The 20568-nt window shown below is 31.0% G+C and overlaps 1 protein-coding gene across 1 annotated transcript in view; it reads right to left on the reverse strand.

Annotated features, from left to right (window-relative positions):
* Positions 1 to 554: 554 nt before the first annotated feature.
* mnd (L-type amino acid transporter minidiscs) overlaps positions 555 to 20568 on the reverse strand; it is a 45672-nt gene continuing 25658 nt past the window's right edge. The window contains exons 2-5 of the mRNA XM_085955893.1: positions 12636 to 12854; positions 9382 to 9652; positions 6500 to 6824; positions 555 to 2578 (exon numbers count right to left, since the gene is read on the reverse strand). Coding sequence (XP_085812019.1) covers positions 2186 to 2578; positions 6500 to 6824; positions 9382 to 9652; positions 12636 to 12854 — 1208 coding nt within the window. The 3' untranslated portion in view covers positions 555 to 2185. The remainder of the gene's footprint in view (positions 2579 to 6499; positions 6825 to 9381; positions 9653 to 12635; positions 12855 to 20568) is intronic.

Here is a 20568-nt window from a genome sequence, read left to right on the forward strand (position 1 = left end):
TGAAATATTTTTTTTAAAACAAAGTGTTGACATAAAAATGAGAGAGTGTAGTGACATCAATAGGCGAAAATAAAAAATGAAAGCTCGAGCGGTAATGCAGTTTCCTGCATTTTCATTTGTCTTAACTCATTCACCGCTGACGGCACAGCTGTTGTGTTCTCATTAAAGGGGGCATTAGATATAATTAGCATGCTATTTAAATGTGGTAATTAACACATTGACTGCTGAGTAGATAATTACTTTTTAATTATCACATTTAAAATGCATGCTAATTACATCAATCGGCCGCCTGATCGTTACGTGCCAGGTGCGTCTTCAGCGTCCAATGATTTAAATAGTAATTAAATGCTCCGTGGCGAAGCGGTTAAAAAACAAATGAGTAATGCTGAGACTTTTTTATTATTTTCATTTGTTTTGAAACAGGTGGGTCTCTTCTCCACTTGTTCCTTTTGATTCCATCATTAAACATGACTAATTAAAAATAGTGTGTTGTTTTTATTATTTGCGAATATTCTTCCACACAATAAAAGTTTTAATTAGTAGTAACTATAGAACACTACAATAGTGATAAAAATAAACAAAAAAATATGACAAAGCCAGGAATTACTGTGTATGATTTTTACGTATCTGCGTACATTTCTGTGATTAAATTGTAAAAATATACTTTTAATACAATATCATAATAATTATTCCTCTAACATCCACTTGCAAGAATTTTACGTAAGACGATGAGAGTGTTGCATGAAAGTGATGGACGTATAAGAATCAGTTGTGCATTCACAATAATTATTAACATGTAGGAATGATGTCAAATATTTTATTTTGATTCTGATTTTAGTCAGTAAAAATGATAATAAGAATATATTGATTCATTATTTTCATATTATGTATGATTACATCAAAATAACTACTTATTACAATAAATATAACCACTAGAAAAATATGTAAAAATTGAATACCGTAAAATTTAATGTAATTTGACTTTGTATTAATTAATAGTCGTTGTTGTTAATCTTACAACGAACATGAAAAATAATATCATCAATGCGCTTTCAAAACCAGCAGTGTACAATTTTCATAAAATAAGGTTTTTTCAACTAAAAAAAATTAATAATTCAATAAACTGTTCCTGAAAACTTAATGAACTTACTGAATAACAGATATTCTGGATTTTATTGTTATAAAAAAATATGTCCATAATCTAGGATGCAGTTATTAACATTCGAAAAGTTTTTTGCCTATTCTAGTGATTTTGCATACAACATGGCTGCTTTGGATGCACAATGACGATATATTAAATATTATAATGAATTAAACAATTCTTTTTATAGCTAGGTACATAAAATCACAAAAATACCATGGAATGGAAGTGGTTTCATATCCCTATAAATAATGCAATTTTAAAAAAATGTCTAGAGTACAGCAAAGAGAATATTTTTCTCTATATTCAATTACTATCGTGTAAAAAATAAATGATGTTTTAATATTATTATGATCATGGCATATGAGAAACATTAAAATAAGAGTGCATTAAAATTCATGGTAGATTTTGATAAATAATTACTAAACCTGTGTACATATTTGTTAATTTAGTAATCATTAAAAAATCCCTTTTTATGTTTTAGCACTCTGCACTAACTCTTCTGTAACTGAGCAAAATGAATAATGAAAAATGTTAATATGTTTATGGAAAGCTTAATATATTACAGCCATCACAATAAGCACCTATTGTTTGTGAGGAAAACCACATTCATATTATTTATAACCTGTTGAGTTTTATATGTATACTAAGAATACAAAAAATGTATTAATGGAATGTAATAATAATGTATGTAGCTATAAATATTCAGTAATTTACCATCTACCTGGATAAGCAAATTCTAAACTCCCAGATTGATTATACAAACAGAGCAAAAAAGTTGAACATTCATAACAATAATAAATAATTATAGTTCTAACAATATGCATTTCCCAAAAGTATACATTATAAAAACATACATAATTATCAAGTATAAAACATTATCCATATATCAAATAAAAGTTTACTTATTATTCTTAATACATAGTAGCATCTAACATAGCAATGATTTAAAAAAAACGCCGTGTCATATTAAAAGAAAACATGAATTTTTTTAAACGGAACGTAATATAATTTTTGTCTATGCCAATTAAATTAATATTGACTTCACTGCATTTTGCTATTCTCCGGTACACACATGAACATTTTTGCACATACAAGATTAAAGGAATCATTCGCTCTAAGCAGCCAACTGGGCTTATTCTTCCAATAGATTGTGACCAAATAGACAGGGACGCCGGCAACAATAAAGGCCACTCCGACGCCGACTTCGTACGGCGAGACGTAGCACGGGAATGTAACGAGGAATGTGCAGATGATGAAGAATATTATCGGGAGGCAGATGTTGACCTTGATCGGCCGATGTAAGTCGGGTTTGGTCCTTCTCATATACAAGAGGCCAGATACTGATATCAACGTGAAGAGAGCCTCCACAAAACTCACGTAGTTTATCAAAACGTATACATCCCTGATGATGAGGAGCGACAATGATATTAAGCACTGAAAACACACAAGAAAATAAATGATTAGTATTTTAGTATTTATTATTCAACTTTAATGGTATAGAGGTCGTCTATATACGACGTGACGTAACCCAATGTGGGGAAAGGATTTAATATAATGTGATGGTTTGTGACAGTGGTGCTCTAATGGTGGTTGTAGAAAATGTTATGTCACAAAATCAACAAAATATGAACTCATTATTCTTTTTAGAATAAAATAATATCTCATCTTACCTACACATCTATCACAATCTGGACACCCGGTTTACCAACTGACTCCAGTGGACTAAACACCTGAGTAACATAATTATTGGCAAAGCACTCATTCAGATGTGTTCGATTTTCACTTTATTTAAGATTTTTTCAAGGATTTTTTTAATAGGTACATAATACATATATATATGTTTAATACATAGATATTTGTGAGGTATGTTGATTGGACGTGCTGGGCATGCCTGAGGTAAATTGAGGGGTTACTGCCAAAAGTTGGTCTCGAAATCATGTTTTTTTTTAGAATTATTAATAAACATGTCCTTGCTTTTTCGTACTAGGTGGTTGTTAGTAATTTTGAACTATCAATAAGACCCAGGCTTTGAGAAAAACACATAAATATTGTATCCTCACCAGGAACCGAACCCAGAACTCTCGGGTGGAAGGCCAGCACCTTACGCATTACACCACGAGAGCCGCCCTCGAAATCATGTTATGGATTAATTGCAATTTGAAGTTTGACATGCCCTCTAAAATCAGGCACAATGCTAATTTCTTTGTGCTTTATGTGCATGTTCTAAATACCGGATGACCTCGAATTTTTTTTCTAGCATAGATATTTATATATAGACATACCGATATAGAGAATACCGGTATTTCGCTATTTCCTATTGAATACCGGTATTGATTCCGGTATTTGTGAAATATATGGAAAACAGAAGATATATTATATAAATCTTTTTAAAATATTAATATTTTATAGCATGTGCCATTGCTGATCTTGAATGTTGGAATGGCAACGAATGTAAACCAGACATTGCGTAACTCAACAAAAAAAATACTGTAGGTACTGTTAAACCTTTAATGTTATTTAATACATTTGGTTTCCACTTTCAATATCGAATATATCGGTATTGTCTAATTTTTAAAACCGGTATTTTGGTATCGAAAAATACTGGTATACCGGTTTTGAAATACCGGTATTGCAATCCCTGGCAGCAACACAATGAAATAATATGTCTCCGGTATTTTTGTAACTACATTTAAGTTAAAGTTCTTTCTTATCTGAAAGGCAATGCATATACATTTTTCTCGCACTTATTTTTAAATTACCAGTTTAATCGATGGATACTGTTTAAGATGCAAATCAATGTCCAATGTTATGTATGTACTTTCGTGTGCAATGTGTACTTTCAATACTTTCAGTTCAATAAAATTGTTTTATCAAACCTTAATCGACTGCAGTGAAACTAGTTTTGTTTTCCAATAACGGATAAGCGATATACTTATTAAAGTTTCAATGTGTTCTATGTGTACGTTTCTAAGATAAGCCTTAGCTCAATATATTATTCAATTATTTATGTAACACTTACATGGATTATTATTGTAATATTTGTACTGATCAACATGCTTTTATTAGATTTTAGAGATTACTAACGGGGTGTGTGTATCTTTCATACAGCTATTGTAATCCCTTATACTTCAGAAATTCTCAGTCACCCAAATAAATGGCACGATGGTCACACACGAAGTCGCAATGACACAGGGCCGGTTCAATAACCAATCAGAGCTCAGCCAATCAACACTCGAGCTGTCAGACTATTTGTCACTGATGTCATGTCAATTCTACATGATATCTTCAAAACTAAAGCAATCTTGAAATAATTTTTGAATTGAAATTGGTGTAAATAGTAATATCGTCCAAATCATTCCAAAATCACTAATGTGCAGAATGACACTTCTGAGATAATCAAGTTTAAACATTTTTGAGATTTCATTACCTTATTTTAAGATTATTATGAGCCTTACCATTTTAATTTTTACAATATTACGTATTTGGGGGCTTGTCATCTATTGTCTTTGGCACATCGACAACTAACATCATTTATTTTTTTGACGAATTTACGAATGTGCCACATTAGTGGCTAGATAATTTGTATTCGGTATTTACTCAGTTTCGTGAAAAGTAAGATCACTATTTTGCCTATTTCTAGAGCCAGTAGAACCTCTGGTCTTTGGCATAACATTTGGTCGATTTCTGGCATATCCATGCACTTCAGTCAAATCACCCAAAAAGGCACATTCTTGCCTTCGTTAATTGTAATATTGTCAGAATTATATTATTGATGTTCGGCATTTTAATACGAGATTGATAGAAAGGGTTTGCAAACCGACAGCTGATAAAATAAACTAATGGATAAGTCTATTTTTATATGTTTGTTGAAAATTCTTTGCAGTCATGGCACCGAAATAATGATAAGTAGTATACTGCCGTACTAAGCACAGAGGCCGTAACTGACGTATTTAGGTATTTTCATGTTTTTAGATATTTGGATTCTGCAGAGTTTTTGTATAAGATCGGTGAATAAATCCAAGCCGTAACTGCTATAGTTACGGAGAAATCAAGGGTTTTAATAGCCGTATCTACGGAGTTTGAGAAATAAACTCGATAAATACTAAGCGATTTGGTTGTAACTATCATTTACTAAGGCATATTAGCCGTATCTGACATATATATGGCTAATATCAATACATAATAATAATAACATAAATCAAATTTTCAAGGTATGTAAACAAATCTTAAACCAAAATTAACTATTATAGGCAAATAAAATAAATAAAAAGTTCCCCAGTATTAGCAGGAAAAGTAAAATAATATGAAAGCTCAGATCTCCCACTTGCCTAAAATGCAGATACGGCCTCTGTGCTTAGTACGGCAGTATAGTAATTTTCACATTTGCAAATTTTAATATAAAAATAAATATGTAAAAACGTTTAACTTTTAGTAAATAATTATTTATATAAAATATATATAGAAGACAAGTGTTGTGGTTCAGTAAAATTGTCCTCAGCCAAATATAATAATAAATTTGTTTAAGTTAAAGAATAACAATGGTAGATTACTTTCAGTTTTGATACTGAATAGTATATCACAGCCTACTTGAGGTTGATCATGACTGCTTTATAATATAAAATGCATTCTCAATTACAATAGAACCTCAATTTTCTGGATTTTTAATCATCCGGATAGTAAAACAAATAATTTCAATGGAAAATGCAGACACATACTCCTGCTATTCCTTATTGGGAAATCGAGGAACCTCACGTATTTTAAAAATATCAGCAATCTTCCAGTTTCATAATATTATGATAATCAGAAAAAGGGTGTGAAACAGTGAGATTTTTAAATGACAGTATGAAAAACAATTCATTCCGAAAGTGAAAAATATCATAAGTAAGTTGATGAAATGTTTACATTCAAATTTCTTTTACTAAAATATCATGTCTATAATACAACCAACACTAATGGATTAGGGTATAATAAAAATATTGAAATGCCTACATGACTTGTCACTATTGTTAGGATGCAAAAATAATAATGAATCAATTTCCACAAGAAAATTGATTTTAGAAGAATGAATCAGTTTGATATTTGCTGTGACATAAGCCTGATTTTGACATTTTGTATAAGTCAATCAGGGCCACCCATTGGTATGAAGTGGTTTGCAGCTAACTCCATGTAATACCAAACTGACAGTGGTCAACGTTTATGAGTCTTAGTGAAATTGTATCTAAATGACTGATACCATAGAGAATATCAATATTCGATTCATACCGTAAAGGAGTTTCTCCAAAATATTCAGTCTTTATAATAAATTTCACTTTTGAAAAAACAAACATATTCTAAAAATATATATTACATTCTCACCATAAATATGAGGGAGGGCACCGGAGTAAATCTCTTTATATCTATAAGAGCAATAGCCTGAGGTAAATGTCCATTTCGGGCACCGACAAAGAATAATCGAGAAGATGCGAATATTGCTCCATTGAGGGATCCAAAAGTAGAGCATGCAACGAAGAAGGGCATCAGCCACGACATCACTCCCAGCATCTTGTCTCCAAAAGTGACAGCCACAGCGTTGGACGACAGAATTTCATCTCGCGATAGCACCGAGAAGTAAGCTATATTCGTTATGACGTAAACAATGGTGACCACCGGTAAGGAAATGCATATGGCCTTGGGAAGATTTCTGAAAGACAAAAAAGCTTTGCATTAAAAATCATCACATAGTGGTAGTACAAGATATTTCTGTTTATTCTCAGCTCAAAGAAATTACATACATAATAATGTATATTAATATAAAACAGCGTATTGTGGGGACCAAGCTTTGTCAATAAATATGGATATTTGAATACAAATTCACAGAAATACGATCTTTTAACTCCAAGTGACTGGTGCAGAGCTTCCTAATCGGTGTGACTTGAGTATTTGGAAAATATGCCAGAAGGAATTGTTGTGTACAGTAAAATTCAAGTGTGTTTACAACGTAGAATAATTCATTACTTTGCAAATATAAATTTAACCGGTTCCCTGCCAAAGCGAACAAGTTCGCGGATATGGCCGGGCGTACAGTGCCGGCCATACAAAAAACGCGAACTTATTCGCCTGTCATTGAAGACGGCGTTTGTTTTGAATAATTTAAAATTCGGAAGAATACTGGTCCAATAATGAGAACATTTAGCATATTATTATGATTGGTGTTTATGAAAAAATTTCAATATATTTCAAAAAAAAAAATAATGTTTATTTTTGCTAAAAAATTCGCGGCCTCTCACTTGCCGCCATACAAAACCTTCCGGCACATATCAGGATAACTTGACCTAGACAGGTACTATGTAACACTTAGTCTGTGTTTTATTTTCAATCAAAGCAAAGAACTATTGGAAAAGTTTAATCTTTTGAAATCCATTTGCAACAAAACATGTTAATTTTAATGTTTGAAAAATCTAATGTATATGTAAGTATTCTTCAGTCTACATATAAATTTTATATTTTGAATAATGTGCTGTTACGTGAATGCACTGGAGTAGTGAATGGGCTATATGATTTATTAAATTGGTAGAAATGTAACATTATGTGTATGATTAATATAAAAAGGATATATAAAAGGATATTGATAAATATGTATTCAAATTGTATGAATAGAGAAAAATTAAAAAACTAAAACTAAATTGAACAAAACTATATTAGCCTATACGTATTGAATTTAAATGACGTGATTGTAATAATAATTCGAAGATCTTTGTACACCTCCTAAACAAATTTACATAAAGGCAAGTAATAGCATTGCTTGAAATTTAAATATTTGTTTGTTAGTAGGTCAATTGCTAGAAAATATTCTGTGTTTCAGCACTTTTAATTGAAGACAGATAAAAAAATAATTTGTTGATTGCAGAGCAAATAATAATTTAAGAATCTATGTTTTGCATAAGTACCTAGATACTTAATAAAATTAAATAAGTATGTCCAATACAGTTCCATGAATAAACAGATAGAAGATATAACAGAACATGAAGAAACAAACCGGTGACTAAGCAGAACAACGATAAACATAACATGAAGAAACAGAACGGTGACAAAACAGACCTATGACATTTCAGGAAAAATATAACATTTAATATTGAAATTGTCATATCTCTATATATTGTATAGATTTTTGATAACACAGGTTTTCAATACACATTAAAAAAAATAAAAAAAGCAGTGTACAAGTCTGATATTGACATGAAATTGAAACTGAAGTCCCTACTGCTCTCGCTTTTGTGCCAATACCAGATGTGAGAACTGTATTTGACCAACTAGCTGTCACATTTCCAAATGAGGATAGTTAGTTATAGTTACAATGAAGTTCTCACATATTTCTTCTCAACCTACATAGAAGTAGTTGCAGGAAAATCACCTCTCTTTCCAATAATTAGAATATGGAATCATTTTGAAGCTGCTGCTGAGAGATGTCCTAAGACCACAAATTGTTGTGAAGGTTTTCACAATGCCATAAACTCATTGTTTCATTGTAGTCACCCAAGAATTTGGAACCTATTAGATGGATTAATAGGAGATATAGCTTGCCAGCAATTATTATTAGTCAATGCCCATTACAGATCACCTTGAAGTTAAAAAAAAAGGTATGGGACCCTTAATAATCAAGTGGTGATAGTTGTGCAGGATTATCAAGAACAAGATTGAGGTTTTTACGTTGAATGGCTGCAGTGATTATATTAAATATTTATATATATTTCTTTTATAAACTTAAGTTTTATAAGTATTTAATTAATAAATAAATACGACAAAAATGAATGTTTTATTTTTCCCATGTCCCGGAATTGTCTGTTTATCACTGTTCTGTTTTGTCACCTTTCTGTTTCTTCATATTGTTCTGTTTATTCATGTTCTGTTTTATCACCGTTCTGTTTCTTTATGTTATGTTTTGTCTGGTTACCGGCCAATGTCATGTTGTTTTAAATGTCATCGAGAAATAATGACATAATATGGTTGTATCATTGCTTTGCAGATATTTTCGCGATCTTCAATTAAATTTGTCAGCATTTCAGATAAATCTAACATAAACAGTCTCAAACGCTTTTTAGTAGGTACCATAGAAAAATTACGCAGTTTCATTTGTAGTGTTTGAATAATGGTGATTTTAGGTCCAAATTTTTCCACTATTTCTGGTCCGTATTTATGTCATATTCATTTTGACAACTAACACTGTATTGTTTGGCATTCGCAATGCTAATAAAACTTACTTGTAAGGATCCTTCAATTCTTCTGTCACAAAGTTGAGATAATTCCAACCGGAATAAGAGAAGAGTCCAGAATAGAATGCGAGAGCTATGTACCCTGGCGAGGTCTGCGTGTCGGCCATTGGAGCTTCCCAATGATCCGTATGACCTGCCGCCAAATAATATATTCCGGCTGCAACTATGATTAGCAGCGCAAAGATTTTTGTCGCAGTAAAGATATCCTGCACCCTCGTCACCCATTTGACATTATAGCAGTTGATTACAGTCAAAAGACCTGAAAAATGAAATGTAACAAGACTTTAAATAGTGTTATCAATATTATAGTCATTGCATAGAATGAGATTTAATGTCTATTGAAATATTACAGTTTCTAGTTACTAGTACTACATAGGTTATAGATAATAAGAGATACTGCACAATAAATCAACCAAAAGATACTCAATTGGTATTAGTGTTATCTTAGGTTATTACAAAGGTTAACTACTATAAGAAGTAGATATTATGCACTTGCAATGTAAGTTTTAAATTTGAATGTCTATTAAATTTACGATTTTGTTTACAATCAAATCTTGTACATTATTCTGCAATATATTACGTTTCAAAGTATATAAGATAAGATGTTGGTTAGATACCTAAAGAATATACCTACATAATAACATAATGGATTATTAATTTCGATGTGAAACAAATTGAAAACCATTATTCATTAGTTTTCATTGTAAGTAATTTTATTTTAGATGTAGTACCTATATCTACCACAGCATAATACATAGATCTAAATAGTCTTCTCTTACTTTGCGTGTTTGCATGTGAATTAGCAATCATCACATTTTCCTTCGTATTACATAATCATCATGTGGATCAACTGCCTGATGAAGGGTTTCACTCTTTTTATGCCTTCCAATCCTATTTAACTATTTCATATTTTCATATATATTGCACCATCATATATTTTTTTAAGTCAATGCGAAATAGAATAGTAACGCAGACAACTTTTTTTATGGAAAAATGATACTTTTCATTAATATTTAAGAGTAGTTGGCGACCGCCTAGAAATCACTTCTCGGCCCCCATGACTCTAAATTCTAGAGCGGTATTTCCCAACCGCTTCACATATAGTTATCCCCATTTTAAAATACATAATATGCCAAAAATTCTACTAATTTGCAATTTGTATACATCGTTCATATATATATTAATTAATAAAAAAAGATAATTAAATATTTCTGATTTAACAATGTTTTAAATAGAACTAATTTTTATTTGTCAAATATATATTATGTAGTATTCTCTATCTAAGTTAGGTAAGTTTCATTGGAAAATAATTTGCATGCCATTCCAGTTTTCGCTATAAATATGCTCCTGATCAAAATAAGGTTGGGAACCCATGAGTCTCTAGGCCGAACCAACAAAAAACCTTTCACATACTATATGTTACCGCCTTTCACGTGCCATAGGTTACCAACCACTGTGCTAGATATTATACCCACACTGTTAAAAGACTATGTTTAAATAAAACATCTGGCACAACTTTATTAATGCCTGCTGAATAAAGAGTGTGTGTCATTGATTTTTAATACAAGAAAAGGTAAGTGTTTCAATAATAAATGTATTGAATAACATCTAAAAGATATGTAACAGTATTTTATAAATAGATTATTCAATACCTACAGAATATAGTGTATGAATAGGTACACGGCGTTCTTCATATTGTACCTATGGTATTCATTTTGACTATTTCAAATAGTGTAGAACAAGGTGCCACAAGGAAGTCAGTAGGATGCTTCATACAATTATGTTGTCAGAGTCAATAAGTGACAGATAAACAAGTAACCGGGCTTGAGTTTTGTTACTTACATGTTACTTACTTACTAACTCAATCAGAAGGACTTGAAAAGTAGATTGAAATTTAGTAACCTTAACTGATACTCCTTTGAAGTTGAAAAAAACGTAACATTGACAATATAGTGTTTAGTTATTACCTACATACACATATATTTAAATTAATATATTCCACTACAATTATCTATGGTCAGGGCAGGCAAATATTCTTTTAAGTCGTTTGGTTGATTAGTAATTGCGGTACACTTCTAGCGGCACTGCACAACCCCCTTGTATTTTATATACTATACAATCAAATCTTTAATTTAAATTATAAAACAACGCTTGTCAGTTGTCTCTGGTCGCTTCTTTGCATGTGGGGCCAGGTTGGGCAAAATCTCTCCGTAAATTAAAATATTTTTATGGAGGCAGAGGTAGTAAGGTAGTAGGGGATTGGTCACCTGAAAGTGGTTCATGAAATTTCCTAGGCAACGACTCAAAATAAATTATGTACATAATATCTGAACACTAATTTTTATTGATTCATTATTTTTTTCAAAACAAAGTGTTGATATGAAACAGAATGAATATTGTTGTCAAATATTAAATAGTTGGATGATAAAAATGTAATAAATGCAACACGACAAGGCGCCAGGAATTGAGTCTGATATCATTCAACAGTTTAAATTTATGTGAAATCATATGGAATCTATAATATGTGAATGATTTATAATAAAAATTACATTTAGCATGTCTGCCTACCAGGAATTTTCCGGGTGTACCTTTTCATGCCTAGTAACCATAATAATTTTTGATGGCTCACAATACTATAATCTTGTACAAGGCAGTATTATTTCCTCGACTTACGACCAAGTTATGTACTAACACATTGATCCAAGACCGACACAAGGGGGACGCTGATAAGGCTCTAGCCTGGGAGCCCGGGCTTAAAGGGGGCTCGGCGTGGCGGATTGACCAGTCAAGTGAGATAAACACACATCATAAAATTGCACTAACAGTGAAAAAAATTCCGCCTACGGTGCTTTTTCACTTCAAGCATACTAACATTTGAAAATATGTAGTTCTGTGATGCAATTTTTGATTATTGTTTATCGATGTTTGACAACTGCATAATTCAAGTGAATGTAATAAAAAATACAAAAAATCTCTAAAAAATACGCTGAATTTTACCTTGGACACCATTTGGAATACGCAACTGTAGATTGTCACACTGCCTTTAACCTTAGCAATAGGTAGGGCGGCCCGCCAAAGATCCTAGCCTGGGGGCCCGCTTCAGGATGTGGGGGCCATGCATTGATTAAAGTCGAGTTTTATAAAAAAAGGTAATATTTCTTTTAATCGCAAGTTAAAAATATTGTTTTTTTGAATCATAGATTGAGGAATAACTCTACCTATTAGAAAAAATCGTTACTTACATGTTATAAGAGCTGCAAGTAATCGGACAGCTTCATACGGGGGATCACAGGCTGGCCACGCAGGTTGAAGGATGTACTGGGCAAAGGTAAGGGCTGTGATTGCGTTCCCTGTTGGTACCAATATGAAGAGAGCCACCCAGAGGTATAAGAAGGCGGGCAGCGGTCCGAAGGCAGCCCCAATATATGCATAGTCTCCACCAGACTTGGGAATCATAGTCCCTGAAAACATGAAAAACAATAGCTAACATAAATTTATTGTAAAAAAGCGATTCTTGGAGGAGATACTATATTAAAATAAAACAATATAAAATGGCATTAATGCACATAATTTGATAATGATGGCGTATTGTTTGTACTACCCATATGTGATAACTATATTCAATAACTAGTGTAGTAACATATTATTATGTACATAAGTCTGTTGTTATTACAGTAGGTATGTAAATATTTCAGGTAGGTACTGGCATTTCTTAAAAATTAAGAATTATCCATGCCAAGATATTATCCTGTACATTCCATATATCATTATGGTCATAAGAAGTATGGCTTTGCTGTCATTATTAATTATGACATGCAATCATTATCATTGCGTTATGAAACCAATCACCAGGGCTTTTTTTTCCATTTAACGCGGTGGAACGGCGTTCCGGCACCTTTTTTCACGGTTTTATTTCAAAATCAATTAAACGAAAAAATATTTGCGCTTAAGTAATTACAATAATAATTCGTTAAAATGATAAAATAAGGTACAGGTGGAAGCCATTTTGAATGTTGGCGTGTTAGTGTTAGTGAAGTAACCGTATAGTTTAAATAGCAAACATGCGTATGTAACTAGCTTCATACGTATGCTGCGTATTATGATTTTGACAGTTTGACGTTTATCGCATGGCAGCATCTGCGTATATTGTTATTTACGTTTGTTTAGTCAGTTTGTGTTACGATTACGTGTTGTGCAACTATTTTATATATTATTTAGTGCAACCCCAAGTTTAAATATGAAAAAAATTTCCTGTTACTTCTCAACCACCGGCAGCGGCGCCGATTCCGCAAATAAAAAGCTCAAAACAGAAACGATGACAGAAGATATGGAAATATCGGTACATGTAGATGTTCCTGAATCATCTCAAGCTGATCTCGGGGATCAAGGTCGAACTCAAAACGATTGGCCAGACTGCTGGTCATTAGATCAAAAAAACGATTTTTGCTCAAAAAACGATTGGTTGAACGTACACAAAATGAAACTTGGCTGCACAATTTGCAGAAACGTTGGAACTCTTGGAACTGAAACGACAATGGGAATGAAAATATCCAAAGAATGGGCCAATAATGAAATCACGTATTCTGGGAAAGAGAGGAAGCTACAATTGGGGTCACTTCGAAAAAAAATTTTTGATCACAGAGGATCTATTGCACACAAAGCAGCGTTAAAAATCATTTCTGAAGCCAAAAAAAAGCAGATTGAAAATACTTTTTTAAAATCGTTATCTCGCGAAAAAGTAATAACAGCAAACATTTTTCGAACTGCATATAAAGTAGCTAAGGAAAATCAATCATTCAATATGTTTGAAAGTGAAATTAATCTCCAAGAACTAAATGGGATCGAAATGGGTCATATTCTCCATTCCACTAACGCATGTGTTAACATTGTAAATCATATATCGACAATCGTTATCTCGCGAAAAAGTAATAACAGCAAACATTTTTCGAACTGCATATAAAGTAGCTAAGGAAAATCAATCATTCAATATGTTTGAAAGTGAAATTAATCTCCAAGAACTAAATGGGATCGAAATGGGTCATATTCTCCATTCCACTAACGCATGTGTTAACATTGTAAATCATATATCGACGGCCCCAGGAAAAACCGGTGTAAGTCTAAAATCACAAATGTTCAGGAGAGCAAAAAAACTAAAATATTTACGCTATTAAATTCATCATATAAAATGAGTGAGTTTTTTCTAATCTTATTTAAGTAAATCAGATAGACCATTTTATGGTCTATATTTCTATCAAAATTTAATGGTGATTAATTGATTAACAGCTAAGATAATGACCAAAAATCGTTTTTATTTGGAATAATATTACGCGCTTGATGTTTTGACTCGGTTCAACATGCTTTTGCGCGGACAAAATAGATCACTGACTCCGCACAGCAGACTTATATTCTGGCATAGAACGGTTTTTTACGTCGCGTTTTTCTTACTCTATACGATTTTATTAAACACAACCATAGTTATCGTGCTCTTGTACGGAACAACCATTATAGCGCATTATTTAGCTCGAAATAGGACAGCGTGAATACAAAATAATGACAAAGAGTAAGGAGACATATTGACATACAGTTTTTTTGTACGAAGTTTTTATTACAGAAAAGTATCTAAGTATGATAATTTTTAAAAAATCAAAAAAAAATGTAAATTATTTTAGTTATTTATATAAATATTGTTAAAATGTACAATAAGTAATATAAATTATTCAGGAAAATGGTAATTATGGAAGGATAAAAAAAGTTATGTAAGAAATTAAAATATAACGCAAGTAACTACGAGAGAGAAAAAATGTTTATTTTTATACATAATAACACAATTTACATTAAAAATATGGAAAGAACAATCATAATTTTAATAAATATTTTATGTTAATACAAATAAATCACATTTTATTCATTTTATTGGATTATTGATAACACAATTTATATTAAAAATATGGAAAGAACAATCATAATGTCAATAATTATTTTATGCTAATACAAATAAATCACATTTTATTGGATTATTGATAACACAATTTACATTAAAAATATGGAAAGAACAATCGTAATGTTAATAATTATTTTATATTAATACAAATAAATCACATTTTATACATTTTATTGGATTATTGATAACACAATTTATATTAAAAATATGGAAAGAACAATCATATTGTTCATAATTATTTTATGTTAATACAAATAAATCACATTTAATTAATTTTATTGGATTATAATTGATAACACAATTTAAATTAAAAATATGGAAAGAACAATCATAATGTTATTAATTATTTTATGCTAATACAAATATCTCACATTTTATTACTTTTATTGGATAGTTTATACACCAATCGACTATTTTTCCTGCCTTCGAAATATATGTGGAGCCAGTATTGATTGATGTTTTCAAAATATTTTTTTTCCAATTAATTTCTTGTCGTCTTCTCTCTGCACCTTTAGATGGAGAATACGTTGATCGTACATCATTTTCATCATGTGTAGTCGAATTGAGATTATTTGATTTTTCATTTGTCAAGGTATCATTGTCCATTATGATTTATGGAATGGCGATTATGTCATTACAATGCACTGAAGTGGACGGAATCGCAATATCTTGATAATCATTGCGGTATGTTTGTATTGAATCAGTTTGCGGTTTCGATATTTCATCCATTAAGTAATCCAAAACTTCAGGAGATGCGCATTTAAAATATTCGTCAATATCTGGAGCACTTGATGTAAACGAAATTATACTGGGACAGTATTCTGAATAGCTAGAATTGTAATCCTTATCTGTCGTATCGTTAGAATCTGTAAAAACAAAATATAAAATTAAAATTTAATACTCCAATGTATATACCCTATGATTAAAAAAGTAGATAACAGAGTGATACCAGTAAAAAACATTCCTAAAGATGAGTTTACAGTACCTAAACTTATAGAATTGCTTATTTTTCAGAAATATTAAAACCTAAATGTTTTCTAACATCTCAATATTTCGTGGTATTCAGAAAATACATAGATCGTCTGCTACATATATAACAAAAAAATAGGTTTTATCAATATAAAACGCAATATAATTCAAATACTTATTCCCCATAATTTACTACCTATGAGGGTTAGTTTCTTCTACTTTGATTGGATAGTGTTATAAAACTTATAAACAAACACAAAATCTTTAAAAAAATAAAATCTTCTATTGAAGCATAAAAAAACGGTTTGTTGTGAAATTATGTCAAATAATATTACATAAATTGTATTATATTTTAATAAGTGGTTAATATACACACAGTCTCTTCACCAAGAATCGAATAATATTTTAATAGTCTTACGTTGTTATAGTGGTTATATCATATTATGCTTACCTATGACTTCATCGTTGTCAAGGGATTCTTCATTCACCATGTTTTTCACATTGCAGAATACGCCACTTGCTTCATCCAATATACAAATATAATCTTTAAATCAATACACAAGCATATTAGATACCATGATTTGGTAGATATTCATAAAATATCTCATTTAAATAGTAAAGTAGTTAAATATATAAAAATACAGATAAGTATGAATTACAATGAAGAAATGTACAAAATAAAATTATTTTAGAGGGTTGGCGCAAACCAGCAATCATTGCGTTATGCATTAAATTTATAAATTAATCAACTTAATATTAACATAAGCTAATTGGTTATCAAATAGTATTTTCTTTAAATAGTGGATATCATTATCTAAGCGTTTCATTATGAACTTTCAAAGAAACAGGGTTTAATATCAATTTTCATTCATATCTAATTCTTTTTTATTTAGGTAATTATACAAAATGTAAACTCTGTCCAATTTTACTAGGATTAAATAGCTAATAACTTTCATAATAATAAAACAATCATAATCAATAAGTAAAAAGTATGTAAATGTATGTACTTACCACTCTCACCACTACTAGATTTTTCAAAATTAATTGATAATTTATTTTGAAGTCCACCCGATGCTAAATGCAATATATGTTTTGCGCGATCAGATATGGTATAAGTACTAATTAAATTTTAAAGAAAATAACGATAATTATAAACCGTTGATCATAACATCATATAAATAATACTAACTAGGTCACTAGTCATAAACACAAAGATTGCATAGGTAGGTACTTAATACTTATTTGTAATTAATGATAAAAATTCTCAGTCGCTAATCAATGGGAAAGTTAAACGAAGAAATTATTCTGTGTACATTTCACCATCTACACGACGTTTTATTTGTTTCATCTTTTCCTAAATTTCTATTATAATAATATATAGGTATAATATAAGGCACCAAGCCCAAAAATTTAAAATTAAAAGAAATTCTTCAATATTTATGTAGAAACGAATAAATGCTTCTTTGACTGCATTTTGTATATTTTTGTTAATGTTTTATTGCGGCCAATAAATGCGTCTCTGTGAAAGCCCGCCTAATCCTTTTAGGACATCCCGCCAAATAAAATTATTTTCCCAGGATACTTAGAAGTGAGTAAATTTAATGATTTTGTCTACGAGACATATTTAAAGTGATAATATAATAACAATACTGGCTACATTGTCATATTTGCAAAAATATTATGTACATGTGCTGTACTTAGGCCCACATTCAATAATTTAATGTTTGAATTTATTTTGATCTTAGCCGAAGTCATAATATTATTATAAAAAGGTAATATTCCCACAAAATTTTATCGATCTTTTGTAAAAACTCACTATTTCGAAGTGTCATAAAAAGGATTACCTATTTAACTTGTTTGTGTCATAAATATCAGTCCAAAATTACTATGTATTCCATTACACAAATAATAAAATCAAGTATCTTCACTAGGTATTTGTTTTCTATTAAATAATGAAAATTGTCAAAATTAGAAATAACATTACCGACTATTTTTGTAGGAATTTGTAATAATTTCAAGAGCAATTTATTTTATTAGTGTATATTATGTTTTCCTACTAGGATACATGGTGGTATAATACGTATCGAAATTATCGGCAGAGTGCATAAAACGTTTGAACTGAACCTTGTGTTGAGTTTAAATAGCAGGGTGTTTAGTCAACGTGTGTTTCAGTCTCCAATGTAAGCATTCAAATTTTTATGTCTTGTTAATTAATAGAAAATCCGAAAAATTAAGATTCTTACAATCTGTAGCAATAATGACGTATATGTTGACGAACACACACAAATACAGAAAAAGGATCGAATGAATAAATGAGCAATCAAGAGTCTGCGGCGTATTTAGGTATGTCCAACCCTTAAATTGAGATGGGCCGGACATAATATATTGCAGATGAAACGACCGCTGAATGAATGCAATAATCCAGTAGTTTTAGAGGAACGTAAGATAATTAGAATTATAATAATAATGCTATATTGACAAGATATTTAAGTTCGATGAAATCACGTGCCCGTGAAAAATAATTAAACAAAAAGAATGGAGAAAGCGTGAGGAGGCCTTTACCACAGTGAATAGAAACAGGTGATGAAATAATATAGTTTCACAAATTTTAATGCAAATTAATTTGTTTTCTACGAGGAATTTATTTTATATTAAGTAATATAATATTTTCACATTCGGATATAATACTACTGACCAGTTTTTAATTATTAATGCGTATAAATTCTGAAAATATCAATCTTTTTCGAAGATATACCAAAACAAATTACGAGTCTTATGTGATACATCAATATAAAACATGGTGTCTATTCAGATATCCGTGAAAGAGCGTAATAGCAAGTATTATGAGCCTCTTATTCGAAAGAAAGAGCGCACGACACGTTGCTTATTTAGATATGACTATACTTTTCGGAAATTTCTGTGAACACAAATTTAGTCGACGCAATATGTTGATATATTGCACTATCGTCGAAAACCTAACTTTGTCAATTTTTATGCTAGAGACCTGAAATTTTTACAGGACATGCACAAAAAATATGATATTATAAAAAGCTAATAAAACTTAATACGCTATTTTCAGACTTATAATGGTTTTTCTAGGGCACGTCGATATGTGATGAAATGAGAAAAAATATTTTCAAAGAAATTGTTCAATCGAAAAATATAATTTCTTTGATAATTGATGAGTCTACCACCATAAGCCAAAAAACCACCCTCATTGTGTATGTTCGATGCTGTGTCGAAAGTGTTGGAATGAATTCACCAATTAATTTGTTTTTGGATTTGATTGAACTTAAAGACGTAACGGCAAAAGGAATATTTGAATCATTACTCCAATCTCTTGATTTATATGGGATGACAGAAGAATATTTAAAAAAATATTTAGTTTCGGTTGCATGCGACGGCGCTGCTGTGATGTTAGGTTCTAAAAATGGAGTGAAAAAATTGCTGACAGAAAAATTTCCTTCAATTATAGTTTGGCATTGTACTAATCACAGATTAGAATTATCAGTAAGTGATGTTGTAAAAAAAATTTCAGGGATCAATAGATTCAAATCATTTATTGATAAACTTTATGTTTTATACCACGCGTCGCCGAAAAATAATAGAGAGTTGCATTTATGTGCAGAATCACTAGGCGTTGAGGTACTGAAAATCGGAAGAGTTTTAAGTACCCGATGGGTGGCATCTAGTTTTCGTTCAGTTTCGGCTGTGTGGAATAATTATGAATCCCTTGTGCGTCATTTTGAAGAAGCGATGAATGACCCTACAAGAGATAAAAATGACAAGTGTACTTACAGTGGCTTAAAGAACAAAATAACATCAACAGCATTTTTATTGGATCTAGCATTGATGTGCGACGCTCTCCAAGAATTGTCGGAACTTAGTTTGGACCTACAAAATCGCAATGTGAACCTTTACATTGCAAATCGAAAAATAAATGAACTCGTTCAAGTTTTTGAAGAAAGAAAACAGAATTTTGGACCCTATTATAAATGTGCTGCAGCTGCTATAAGCAATCTGCATTTTCGTGGAGTTTTACTTCACGAAAAAGTTTCTAAAAATGATCCTCCTATTGATCCGAAAATATTTTATTCCACGTTGAAAACGTCAATTGAAAAAAGGCTGCTAGATAATAAAGATGTTGAGTTTGCACTTTGGGCTCGCGTACTTGACCAAAAATATTGGCCTGAAGACATTGATAATCGGTTGACATTTGGAGAGATGGAAATTAGAAACATTTCGATCAGGCTACAACTAGATGA

The sequence above is a fragment of the Rhyacophila brunnea genome, unplaced genomic scaffold (assembly GCF_057557595.1).
Source record: "Rhyacophila brunnea isolate RB1 unplaced genomic scaffold, BYU_Rbru_1.0 scaffold_5, whole genome shotgun sequence".
Lineage (NCBI taxonomy): Eukaryota > Metazoa > Arthropoda > Insecta > Trichoptera > Rhyacophilidae > Rhyacophila > Rhyacophila brunnea.